Below are 13876 nucleotides of genomic sequence, written 5' to 3'. Positions count from 1 at the left end.
TGTCTTAACTAGACTTATGGGTCCACCTTTTGAACCCATGCACTCCTGCGAAATACAGTTCCTAACCTGGAAGGTGGCATTTCTCATCGCCATTACTTCCCTAAGAAGAGTAAGCGAGATTCAGGCGTTTACAATACAGGAACCTTTTATACAACTACACAAAAATAAAGTCGTCCTAAGGACCAATCCTAAATTTTTGCCAAAGGTTATTTCACCGTTCCATCTAAATCAAACAGTGGAACTACCAGTGTTCTTTCCTCAGCCAGATACCGTAGCTGAAAGGGCACTACATACATTAGATGTCAAAAGAGCATTGATGTATTACATTGACAGAACAAAAAACATCAGAAAGACTAAACAACTCTTTATTGCCTTTCAAAAACCTCACGCAGGAAACCCAATTTCAAAACAAGGTATAGCCAGATGGATAGTTAAATGCATCCAAATCTGCTACCTTAAAGCTAAACGACAGCTGCCCATTACACCAAGGGCACACTCAACCAGAAAGAAAGGTGCTACCATGGCCTTTCTAGGAAACATCCCAATGCAAGAAATATGTAAGGCAGCCACATGGTCTACGCCTCACACATTCACCAAGCACTACTGTGTAGACGTGTTATCCGCACAACAAGCCACAGTAGGTCAAGCCGTATTAAGGACATTATTTCAGACTACTTCCACTCCTACAGGCTGATCCACCGCTTTTGGGGAAATAACTGCTTACTAGTCTATGCAGAACATGCGTATCTACAGCGACAGATGCCATCGAACTGAAAATGTCACTTACCCAGTGTACATCTGTTCGTGGCATCAGTCGCAGTAGATTCGCATGTGCCCACCCGCCTCCCCGGGAGCCTGTAGCAGTTTGGAAGTTACCTCCAATTATTTATATATGTATCATCTCAACCTTAAATAGGTGCATACTTAGTCACTCCATTGCATGGGCACTATTACTACAATTCAACTCCTACCTCACCCTCTGCGGGGAAAAACAATCGAAGATGGAGTCGACGCCCATGCGCAATGGAGACAAAAGGAGGAGTCACTCGGTCCCGTGACTCGAAAGACTTCTTCGAAGAAAAACAACTTGTAACACTCCGGCCCAACACCAGATGGCGAGCTATTGCAGAACATGCGAATCTACTGCGACTGATGCCACGAACAGATGTACACTGGGTAAGTGACATTTTCATTACATCTTGAACAGACGGTGCTAATTCTATTATTGAGAAGGGGGATGAGCATACTGCAGACACATCAATATAATCATGGGCTTTAGTACTTTGTGTTAAGCCGCTCCTTCATTTCATAGTGTTTGCCGCAAGTGACTTTTCAATTAATAAGCTGTACAAATTGTGTTTTTAATAACATTGGTCAACTTGTGTCTTGTTTTATCTTCAGATGCTGATATTCAGGATGAATATTATGAAGATGGGGATGATCAAGATGTCATCCAGTCTCTCCTTAATGTTGTGCATGAGGAAACCCAGAACCTCTTACAATCAACAAACCAGAATGCAGTGTCAGAGGATCAGGGACCAGGTATTTTAAGTGTTTATGGTGACTCAAACCCTAAAACCAGTCTAGAAATGTCTCTATCACTGTGGATAGTACGTTTTAGATGATAGTCGTAAACGTAACTCACATTGTAATCTGTCACCTCCCATTCACACAGCAGAAGGCAGTTGCCTTTATTTAGAGTATACAGATATGTTTAATGCAAAAATATTCAGTACACAGCTTATAGATCTCCGTTTAAGACTGAAAACATTTAGCTCAAACTGATTTTCATCCAGGCAGTTGCTAAATAGATTTTTAAAACAAGTTGAAATTCAATTTTCTGCTCTATTAATCCATAGGATTTTTTTTTTACCAAAGACCATTACATACAAAATCACTTCTAGGCTGAACAGAAATGTTGACCATGAATGGGTATCATAAATTGGTTATTTGAAAAGCATAGCTTTTGCTTTCTTCATAAAAATGACATTCTTGTTTTTTCTACGGTCAGCAAAGGGTTTTACATCTACATTAGTTACTGGATCTACCAGCAGTTCCTGATGACCTCATCTCAAGGGAGGAAATTGTCGATGCATCCTGATGTATTATTCTCAGTGTCAATGGCACCATGTGCGTGTAAAAGAGAAAACATAATAGTCACCTGTAGACACTTCAAAGGTTGGCCCACAGCTTTGCTACATTGCCTAAATGGACAAGTCCATTGTCTCATTAAAAAAAAGTTCATAAAAAATTAAATGACAAAATAAGGATAACGAAACGCAGCACAAAACAAAACTGAACAAATCTGAAAGGTAACCAATACAGCAGAAGAGTTAATGCTTTTTAAAGGAAAACACAAAATCCTCATGACACAGTCCATGTTCTACTAAAAGCCACACCAATGAGCCATGGGGAGTGGCTGTGCAAGCAGCACAAATTAAATATTTTCCAACAGAGAAGAAACAGAGGAGTGCACAAACATAACCAAGAGCCAAAAGAGATAAACAAAAAAATCTCAAAATACTTATAAATATCCCCAAACCCGCAGAGTTGTGAGATTTTACCAACGGTTATCTTAACAGACAGAACACAAAGCTTAACTGCACTAATCAAAGATTTAGTCCAGTTGACAATCAGCCAAACAGGAGGATTGCCTGGGGAAGTGAATCCAAATTGTGGACAGAAATATTTACTGTATTTGGCTCTTTTGCATGTTGCTTCTGCCCTACCATTCTGCATCATTCCCAGAGCTTCCAGTGTACCTTGCCTATTCACTGATGCTGTTTATTCATTGCAATATTGAGTCACTGTGAGCGTCACAGGTATCAGTAAAGCAAGCATTTAATATATTCATGGAGTGTTGCACCACCGTAACCCTGATTTGATTACTGATACTTTTTTTTATTAATGCTATTTGGTGTACAATCAATGTATGAGAACCAACACAGGAGAGTGAGAAGAAAATACGTACCTACTTATCTTCGTAAAAATTCACAATCAAATCGACAAAAGCAGATAAATGATCCTTAACCCCTTAGCTTCTGGGCCTTCCCCCCACAGTGGTGAGCCCTATTTTGGCTATTTGGGGTAGTTCACGCTTAGGCCTTTATAACTTTTTGTCCACATAAGCTATTCACGCCAAATTTGCGTCCCTTTTGCCAACATCCTAAAAAACTAATAATATTGACATTGAGTTGAAAAAGAGCCATTTCTGTCCACTTTTTCTTCTATAACTTTTTCCAGCTATGGCAGATTTTTCACAGCGATATTTCGTTACATCTGCTGGACTCTTCTGGTTGCGGGGATATATAGGGTTTGTAGGTTTATCAAAAACCCTAGGTACAGAGCCAGTAAATGAGCTGCACCTTGTAATGGGTTTTCATTGTATACCTGGTATACAGCAATTCATTTGGTGAAATATAAATAATGAAAAATAGTTATCAAGGAAGCGTTTGTATTTCCAAAATGGGAACAAGATAAGGTGTTGAGAATCAGTGGTTATTTGCTCATCTCTGAATTCCGGGGTCCCCATACTAGCATGTGAATTACAGGACATTTCTCAAATAGACTTCTTTTTTTTACACACTGTCTTACATTTGGAAGGAAAAAATGTAGATAAAGACAAGGGGCAATAACACTTGCTCTTCTATTCTGTGTACCCCGAAGTCTCCCGATAAAAATGGTACCAAACTGGTCTGGGTAGGCCTGCTGCCCATGACAGTAAACACAACATGGACACATCACATTTTTACATTGGAATCTGACGTGTTTTTTGGAAAGTGTCTAGCTATGGATTTTGGCCTCTAGCTCAGCCGGCATCTAGGGAAACCTACCAAACCCATATATTTTTGGAAACTAGACACCTAGGGGAATTCAAGATTGGGTGATTTGTGGGGCTCTCACCAGGGTCTGTTACCCAGAATCCTTTGCAAACCTCAAAATTTGTCAGAAAAACGATTTTCCCTCAGATTTCGGTGCTGCAGAGTTCTGGAATCTGAGAGGAGCCACAAATTTCCTCCCACCCAGCATTCCCCCAAGTCTCCCGATAATAAATGGTACCTCACTTGTGTGGGTAGGCCTAGTGCCCGTGTCAGGAATGGATCACAAAGCGGTCAGTGTTAGTCCTTACATGAGGGCAACAGTTCACCCTAGGGTGATCCATTCCTGACCGGAACCAAAAACGCAGGTGCCTGCCTTACAAAACCAGGTTGTTTTGTGATAGATAATTTTGATGTCTCCACAGTACGGTTTGGGTAGTGGAAGAAGGGGCTGAACTAAATTGGAGAGCTCCCAAGAGAGCACTCTCTGTGCTTGCCGCCACATGCACCTGCTCACTAGGTTGGGCTAACCCGCAATGCCCTGTTGCACAGACTGTGATTGCGAAGGGACAGCAGGACTGTCCTCATCACCTTCCTCAGAATCACTGGAAGAGTTGTCGGAAAAATCACTCTGAGTCTGAACCATTCTCCTATCCCTTAGATGCTGTCTCATTATCTGCTGTCTAAGTCTCTGATCCTACATCTGAGCTGTCCTCTATAACCTGAGTTAGGGCTTGAGCTGCAGTGATCCAACAAGACGCCATCTCTGCTACTGGCTAAACTCTCGCACTAAAACACTAGCCTACGTAGACAGTCACAAAATTGCTGGTGTGTGTGTGTGTTGCGTGCAACAGTAAAGGTCAGTCACCTTACCTTCGCTTCTTCCCTCAAACATCAAGTTCTCTCAAGACACTCAAAAAAACAAAAAAGACACACTTACTTCACCTTGTCACATACTAATCATCACAGTGTTTAGTGCCTCTGGCGCCTAGTCCAACAATCATTATTGGTGCTCCACTCCCATGACCTCCTCTTAGGGTTCCCTCACTACCACTCAGCAAAAGTGCCCTTCATCTCATAGGCCCGCTCGCACATACATTTTATTTGCATTATAGCTCAGGTAACGTCTGGCTTTACTAATCCACTCAGCTATTTACATAAAATACAGATTTGATCTTTGCAGTAGGCATATAAACCTTCTGTGCTACTTTATGGCTTCAAAACTGCCACTAGACAAAAGTCAGATCCTTTTGTAGCAGAAATATAATCGCAAGAGTTACTTGACTTTTTTATTACTGCCTAAAAGCTACAGTAATATGCGTCAGTTGAAGTATGTGCATTGCTTTGAAGATGCAAGCTGCAACTGCAAGAGAACTGGTGGTGAATATATATATATATGTTGGGTGGCATGTGTAGCTGCAGATACACATGCTGTGCATTATCCTGCCATCTAGTGGTGGGCTCGGAGTGTTACAAGTTGTTTTTTCTTCGAAGAAGTCTTTTCGAGTCACGAGACCGAGGGACTCCTCCCTTTCGGCTCCGTTGCGCATGGGCGTCGACTCCATCTTAGATTGTTTGCTTTCCGCCAACGGATTCGGACGTGTTCCTCTTCGCTCTGTATTTAGAATCGGGAAAGATAGCTAAATATCGAAAATTCAACGGTATTGTTCTCACTTGGTACCGGGTTAGTGTTATCGTATCGGCACCAATCGCAGAAGCGCTCCGGCGGCCCTTCGGGGCTTCCGCTGTTCAGCGGGGCCTGGTTGGCCCGAACGCATCCATTGACGAAGACTAATGGATCGGTCCCCCTTCCGCTTCTGTCCGAAGTGCCACTCGAAGTATCCTTATACAGACCAACACCTGGTCTGTAATCTGTGTTTATCACCAGAACACAGGGAGGATACTTGTGAGGCCTGTCGAGCGTTTCGATCAAAAAAGACCCTTCGTGATCGACGAGTGAGAAGACTACAAATGGCGTTGACACCGAGAGAACAACTCAACGCCGAGGAGGAGGAAAGAATTTCCATCCAGGGGACGGACTCTGACGATTCCGAAAGTGAGCGAACCACGACGATGCAGAAAACCGTGAGAAAAGCTGCCCCGTCCAAAACTCACACAAAAATCGTTAAGGCCAAGGGGACGCCACCGCCAGCAGGCCATGGCTTAACCCATCGAAAAGAAGGTGACCAAACATCGGCACTGAAAAAGGCCAGAGATTTGCTGAAGACTTCCGACTCCGGTTGAGATTCCGGCACCGAACGATCTCGACACAGAGAGTTCGACTCACCCAAGGTGAGAAAAATAACGTCGGAACTGACTGTCGGAACTGACTTTATCGGAAACATCGGCACCGAAAAAAGCGGCTTCAGAGCCGAAAAGAAGCTCTTACACAGAAGAGCAAGGACTTTCCTGCCAAATGCATGAAAAACACAGATTTGAGCAGGAAATAAGTATGGTTGAGCCAGACCATACGCAAAGGAGGTTGCATATCCAGAAGGAAACCGGAAAAATACAAACTCTTCCTCCAATTAAAACAAAAAGAAAACTGGCATTTCAAGAGTCTGAAATGCAGCCAAAGGCGAAGGTGGGCAGAGAAAAAAACACCACCACCAAGTTTTTCTCCACAACCTTCCCCACTACACTCACCACAGTTGTCTCCGGTGGGAACACCTCCTATGCAGTCACCTACGCATACAGGGATGACGCAGGATGATCCTGATGCATGTGACTTGTATGATGCACCAGTATCAGACAACAGTCCGGATTGTTACCCAACAAAGCCGTCACCTCCAGAGGACAGTACTGCACATACGCAGGTACTATCAAGGGCAGCTACGTTCCACAATGTAGCAATGCACTCTGAGCCAATAGAAGATGATTTCCTGTTCAACACCTTGGCATCGACCCACACTTCCTACCAGAGTCTGCCAATGCTCCCAGGCATGCTCAAACATGCAAAAGAGGTATTCCAGGAGCCAGTTAAAGGAAGGGCTATCCCGCCTAGGGTGGAGAAAAAAATACAAGCCTTCCCCAATGGATCCTCTGTTTATAACACAGCAACTTACACCAGACTCGGTGGTTGTAGGAGCAGCAAGAAAGAGGGCAAACTCTCAATCGTCAGGAGACGCTCCACCGCCTGACAAAGAGTGTAGGAAGTTTGACGCAGCGGGCAAACGAGTGACAGCACAGGCAGCCAATCAATGGCGAATCGCAAACTCACAAGCCCTAATTGCTCGCTACGACAGGGCACACTGGGACAAGATGCAACACATTATACAACACTTGCCCAAAGAACACCAGAAACGTGCCCAACAGGTTGTTGAAGGAGGACAAGCAATATCCAACAACCAAATAAGGTCCGCACTGCGGTAGCCATTCGCAGGCATGCATGGTTACGAAGCTCTGGATTTAAGCCAGAAATCCAACAAGCAGTGTTGAACATGCCTTTTAACCAGGAACAATTGTTTGGGCCGGAAGTGGACACAGCAATTGAAAAATTAAAGAAGGACACAGACACGGCCAAAGCCATGGGCGCGCTCTATTCCCACAGGGCAGAGGCACGTTTAGAAAGCCACAATTTAGAGGGGGGTTTCGAATGCAAACACCAGAGCCTTCCACCTCGCAAACCAGACCCACCTACCAGGCACAATACCAGAGGCGAGGGTTTCGTGGCTCATATAGAGGTGGACAATTCCCAAGAGGAAGGGGAAAGTTCCAAACACCTAAAACAAGCCAAACCAAACAGTGACTTCAATGTCACAGAACCCCAACACTTAACACCAGTGGGGGGGAGACTTACTGCATACTATCAAAACTGGACACACATTACTACGGACGCATGGGTCCTAGCCATTATCCAACATGGTTATTGCATAGAATTCACAAATTTCCCCCCAGAATGTGCCCCCCAAGGGCACACAATATGTCCAAACAACACTTAGACCTATTACAAATAGAGGTCAAGCATTATTACAAAAACAAGCAATAGAGTTAGTACCCAACCATCAGAAAGGAACAGGCGTCTACTCACTATATTTCCTAATTTCAAAGAAGGACAAAACCTTAAGACCTATATTAGACCTCAGAACACTGAATCTTGTCATCAAGTCGGATCACTTCCAGGTGGTAACAGTTCAAGACGTGGTCCCCTTACTAAAAAAGGAGGACTACATATCAACATTAGATCTCAAGGATGCCTACTTTCACATACCCATCCATCCTTCTCACAGAAAATACTTAAAGTTTGTAATACACAGCATACACTATCAATTCAAAGTGTTACCATTCGGGATAACAACAGCCCCAAGGGTATTCACAAAATGCCTTGCAGTAGTAGCCGCTCTCATAAGGAGACAGCACATGCACGTATTCCCATATTTAGACGACTGGCTAATAAAAACCAACACTCAACAACGGTGTCTTCTTCACACGCAATACGTTATAGAAACTCCACACAAACTAGGGTTTTCTATTAATTACCAGAAATCACATCTGCAGCCATCCCAAATACAACAATACTTGGGAGCAACATTCAACACACAAAAAGCGATTGCCACTCCAAGTCCACAAAGGGTCCAAGTGTTCCAAAATATAACATCAAGCATACAGCCAAACCAACACTACCCAGTAAGGTTTGTAATGAAACTTCTAGGCATGATGTCTTCATGCATAACCATTGTCCCAAACGCAAGATTACACATGCGGCCCTTACAACAGTGCCTAGCAAAACAATGGACACAAGCACAGGGTCAACTCCAAGATCTAGTGTTGATAGACCGCCATACACACTTCTCGCTTCAGTGGTGGAACCCTATAAATTTAAACCAAGGGCGGCCATTCCAGGTCCCAGTGCCTCAAGATGTGATCACAACAGATGCTACCATGATGGGGTGGGGAGCACACCTCAACAACCACAGTATACAGGGACAATGGGAAAATCAACAAAAACAACTCCACATAAATCATTTAGAACTGTTTCTAGCATTAAAAGCATTTCAACCACTAATAGCCCACAAACACATTCTTGTCAAAACCGACAACAATGTATTATCTCAACAAACAAGGAGGGACACACTCGTCACAACTGTGTCTCTTAGCACAAAAAATTTGGCATTGGGCAATTCACAATCACATTCGCCTAAAAGCACAATACATCCCAGGCATTCAGAACCAGTTAGCCGACAATCTCAGTCGAGATCACCGGCAAACTCACGAATGGGAAATTCATCCCCAGATCCTACAGGATCACTTCCTCCGATGGGGAACACCAAACATAAACCTATTCGCAACAAAAGAAAACGCAAAATGCCAAAACTTCGCATCCAGGTGCCCACACCCTCAATCCAAGGGCAATGCACTATGGATCAGTTGGTCAGGGATATTTGCTTATGCTTTTCCCCCTCTCCCACTCATTCCTTATCTGGTCAACAAACTACGTCAAAACAAACTCAAACTAATACTCATAGCACCAACCTGGGCTCGCCAACCGTGGTACACAGCACTGTTGGACTTATCAGTAGTACCTCACATCAAGTTACCAAACATACCAGATCTGTTAACACAACACAAACAACAGATCAGACACCCGAATCCAGCATCGCTCAATCTAGCAATCTGGCTCCTGAAGTTTAGAATTCTGACATTTAAACCTTACACAAGAGTGTATGGAGGTCATTAAACAAGCAAGAAAACCTACAACAAGACATTGTTATGCAAACAAATGGAAAATATTTGTTTACTACTGCCACACTAATCAGATTTAACCACTACATGCCTCCACAAAGGATATTGTAAGCTACTTATTACACTTAAAGTCTAATCTAGCATTCTCTTCCATTAAAATACATCTCACTGCAATATCTGCCTATCTGCAGATTACACATACAACATCGCTTTTTAGAATCTCAGTCATCAAAGCATTTATGGAGGGACTAAAAAGAATCATACCCCCAAGGACACCACCAGTACCTTCGTGGAACCTTAATATTGTATTAACACGACTCATGGGGCCACCATTTGAACCCATGCACTCTTGTGAGATGCAATACTTAACTTGGAAAGTAGCCTTCCTAATTGCTATCACATCCCTTAGAAGAGTAAGTGAGATACAAGCATTTACTATTCAAGAACCCTTTATACAAATACATAAACATAAAGTGGTTCCCCATACAAATCCCAAATTCCTACCAAAGGTCATATCACCATTCCACCTAAACCAAACAGTGGAACTCCCAGTATTCTTTCCACAACCAGACTTACATACATTAGACATAAAGAGAGCACTAATGTATTACATTAACAGAACAAAACAATTTTGTAAAACAAAACAATTGTTTGTAGCCTTCCAAAAACCTCATGCAGGTAATCCTATATCTAAACAAGGCATCGCCAGATGTATAGTTAAATGTATTCAAACTTGCTATATTAAAGCAAAAAGAGATCTACTTAATACACCAAGAGCACATTCCACTAGGAAGAAAGGCGCCACAATGGCTTTTCTTGGGAATATACCTATGACAGAAATTTGTAAGGCAGCCACCTGGTCTACGCCTCATACATTCACTAAGCATTACTGTGTAGATGTGTTAGCAACGCAATAAGCCACAGTAGGACAGGCTGTATTAAGAACATTATTTCAGACAACGTGAACTCCTACAGGCTAAGCCACCGCATTTTTGGGGAGATTACTGCTTATTAGTCTATGCACAGCATGTGTATCTGCAGCTACACATGCCACTGAACAGAAAATGTCACTTACCCAGTGTACATCTGTTCGTGGCATGAGACGCTGCAGATTCACATGCGCCCTCCCACCTCCCCGGGAGGCTCTAGCCGTTATTAGTTGAATGAAAATTGTAAATTTGTAAATAACTATTATTTTAATACACATTATGTACATACATACCTACTCCATTGCATGGGCACCTCTAGTATACTCACAACTCCTACCTCACCCTCTGCGGGGAAAACAATCTAAGATGGAGTCGACGCCCATACGCAATGGAGCCAAAAGAGAGGAGTCCCTCGGTCTCGTGACTCGAAAAGACTTCTTCTAAGAAAAACAACTTGTAACACTCCAAGCCCAACACTAGATGGCAGGATAATGCACAGCATGTGAATCTGCAGCGTCTCATGCCACAAACAGATGTACACTGGGTAAGTGACATTTTCCATAAATATATATATATATATATATATATATATTTGATGGCATGTGTAGCTGCAGATACACATGCTATTCATTGCTTCCGCCATCTAGTGTTGGACTCGGAGGGTTACAAGTTGTTATTCTTCGCAGAAGTCTTTTTCAAGCCACAGGATCGAGTGACTCCTCCTATCGGTCATAGTGTGCATGGGCATCGACTCCTTTGTTAGATTTTCTTTCCGCTGAAAGGTTCGGACGTGTTTCCTCTCACTCCGATATTTTCGATTCGGAAACTTTAAATAACTTTCCTTGACCAAACGGTATTGTTTAGATCGCGTTTCCATCTATAGTCGAGCTGATAGTACCTTCAAAAACCAGATTATGCCCTTTTGGGCGCAAGCGCCCAACTCAGGCATGTTCGGGCCTACCACGCTGAAGCCTGATGGATCAGACTCCATTCCGATTCTGTCCTCAATGCCACGTGAAATTTCCATACACAGACCAACACCTGGTATGTAGTCTGCATCTCTCTCCCGATTACCGAGAAGAAGACTGTGAAGCCTGTCGGTCGTTCCGATCCAAGAAGACACTGCGTGACCGGAGAGCCAGAAGACTGGACAGAGTACATCAATACCGTTGAGGAAGAACAGGCGCTACAGCAGTTTCCATTCAGGGCACCGACTCCGAAGAAGATTGCTTCGGAGGATAGCCAACTCATCACATCGGGTCAGCACGTGAGTACGACTGCCCCTATGCCTACTCCTAAAAAAACAGCCAGCCAGAGAGCCATTGTTCCACCCAAAAGAAATTAGTCTGCGACCGACCAACAGGTTCGGTGCCGAAAAAGACCACACCAACTTCGTAACCGGAGTCGAGCAAATCCACCAAAAGCTCCACTTCCGAACCGAGCCGGCATCCACACTCTTAGGAGTCGAAACCTCAACGTCCTACCTCGGAGCCGAAACAACAGGCTGTATTTTCGGGCCCGAAAAAATTGCAAACTTCGGAGCCGAAAAATAATTCATACATAGAAGAACAAGGACTTTTAAGCCGATTAAGGCTGAGCACAAAGACATATGATGAACAGTCCTCTAAATCACCAAAACCATCAGAATACATTTCTGGGGACACTGACATTCAACCTGTTCTGGAAATCATGGATGAGACAGTCAATGATTCATATCCCTAAAAATACTGAGAGGATCATTGCTGCACCTCCTCCACAAAGAAAAGAAAGTTGGCTTTTCAGGAACATCTCAATACTACTCCACCACCAGCAAAGATTTTTAAAAAGAAGAAGCCATTACCCTTGCAGACTTCTCCCCCACATTCACCACAACTTTATTTTTCACCAGCACCCGTTAGCCTACCACCATTGCCTTCATCAACTCACTCACACACTTATTCTCATGGTGATACAATTGATCTTTGGGATCTGTGTGATCCAGATCCCATACCAACTAATGACTCAGACCGATAGCCTTCAAAACCTTCGCCACCAGAGGATACAACTGCATACACACAGGTGATCTCTAGGGCAGCTGCGTACCATGGGGTACTTATGCATAGTGAGCCTTTAAAAGAGGATTTACTTTTTAATACGCTATCCTCCACACACTCACGTTACCAGTGTCTACCAATGATGCCTGGCATGATCAAGCATGCAGACAAAATATTTAAGCTAGGATTTTAACACCACGCATAGCTAAACAAAATATAAGCCTGCACCACCAGATCCAGCTTACATTACACATCAGGTACCTCCAGATTCTGGCGTTGTCAGTGCTGCAAGAAAAAGGGCCAATAGTCAATCGTCAGGGGATGCCCCTCCCCTGACAAGGAAAGCAGGAAGTTTGATGCTGCTGGCAAGAGGGTAGCTACACTAGCAGCTAACCAATGGTGCATTGCCAAATCACAAGCCTTGCTAGCAAGGTATGATAGAGCACACTCGGACGAGATGCAGGAATTATTACAACACCTGCCAAAAGAACATCAGACGAGGGCTCCACAAATTGTTAAAGAAGGTCAGGCAATAAATAACAACCAGATAAGGTCCGCTCTTGATGCTGCAGGTACAGCATCTAGGAGCATAAATACTGCTGAAACCATACACAGACATGCATGGTTACGTTCTTCTGGATTCAAACCAGAAATACAGCAGGCAGCACTAAATATGCCTTTCGACAAGAAACAGAGGCTTCTACCTCCCAACCTAAACAAGGTCAACAATACCAGAGAGGGGGGGTTTAGAGGCTCTCATAGAGGCCAACACTTCAGAGCCAGAGGCAAAGTCCAGGCCTCAAAAAGTGTCACTACCCCTTCAAAACAGTGACTTCATAATAATAAGCATGCCACAACCCCACATATCTCCTGTGGGTGGCAGACTAAATCTATATATCCTGTCAGAACACTTTCACATGGTAACTCTGCAGGACGTCATTCCACTACTACAAAAACAAGATTGCCTGACTGCATTAGATCTCAAAGATGCTTATTTCATATACCCATCCATCCAGCTCACAGAAAATACCTAAGGTTTATGATAGCGGGAAAACACTACCAATTCAAAGTTCTTCCATTCAGCATGACAACAGCTCCGAGAGTATTCACAAAATGTCTAGCGGTAGCAGCAGCTTACCTAAGAAGACAGCACATACATGTCTTTCCTTATCTAGACGATTGGCTAATAAAATCAAGCAATATTAACATTGTCAACAACACACTCAATACACAATAGAAACCCTACATACATTAGGGTTCACTCTCAATTACCAAAAATCACTTCTAAAGCCAGCACAGGTTCAACCTCACCTAGGTGCTATTCTCAATACACAAAAAGCCATAGCCTATCCAAATACACAATTTGCAGCCAACACAGGTTTCAGTTTATATGGGCTATCCAAGGCACAGCGGC

At 43.4% G+C, this 13876-nt stretch overlaps 1 protein-coding gene across 9 annotated transcripts in view; it reads left to right on the top strand.

Annotated features, from left to right (window-relative positions):
* The window catches only part of PTPN13 (protein tyrosine phosphatase non-receptor type 13), a 1045801-nt gene that overhangs the window by 898806 nt on the left and 133119 nt on the right, over positions 1-13876 (top strand). For all 9 annotated transcript variants that reach the window (XM_069236135.1, XM_069236143.1, XM_069236122.1 and 6 more), the window contains one exon: positions 1402-1542. In XM_069236135.1, coding sequence (XP_069092236.1) covers positions 1402-1542 — 141 coding nt within the window. The remainder of the gene's footprint in view (positions 1-1401; positions 1543-13876) is intronic.

This window comes from Pleurodeles waltl, chromosome 1_2 (assembly GCF_031143425.1).
Source record: "Pleurodeles waltl isolate 20211129_DDA chromosome 1_2, aPleWal1.hap1.20221129, whole genome shotgun sequence".
Classification (NCBI taxonomy): domain Eukaryota; kingdom Metazoa; phylum Chordata; class Amphibia; order Caudata; family Salamandridae; genus Pleurodeles; species Pleurodeles waltl.
The sequence above is the reverse complement of the archived record's forward strand: the minus strand, read 5'-3'. Positions and strand labels throughout refer to the sequence as shown.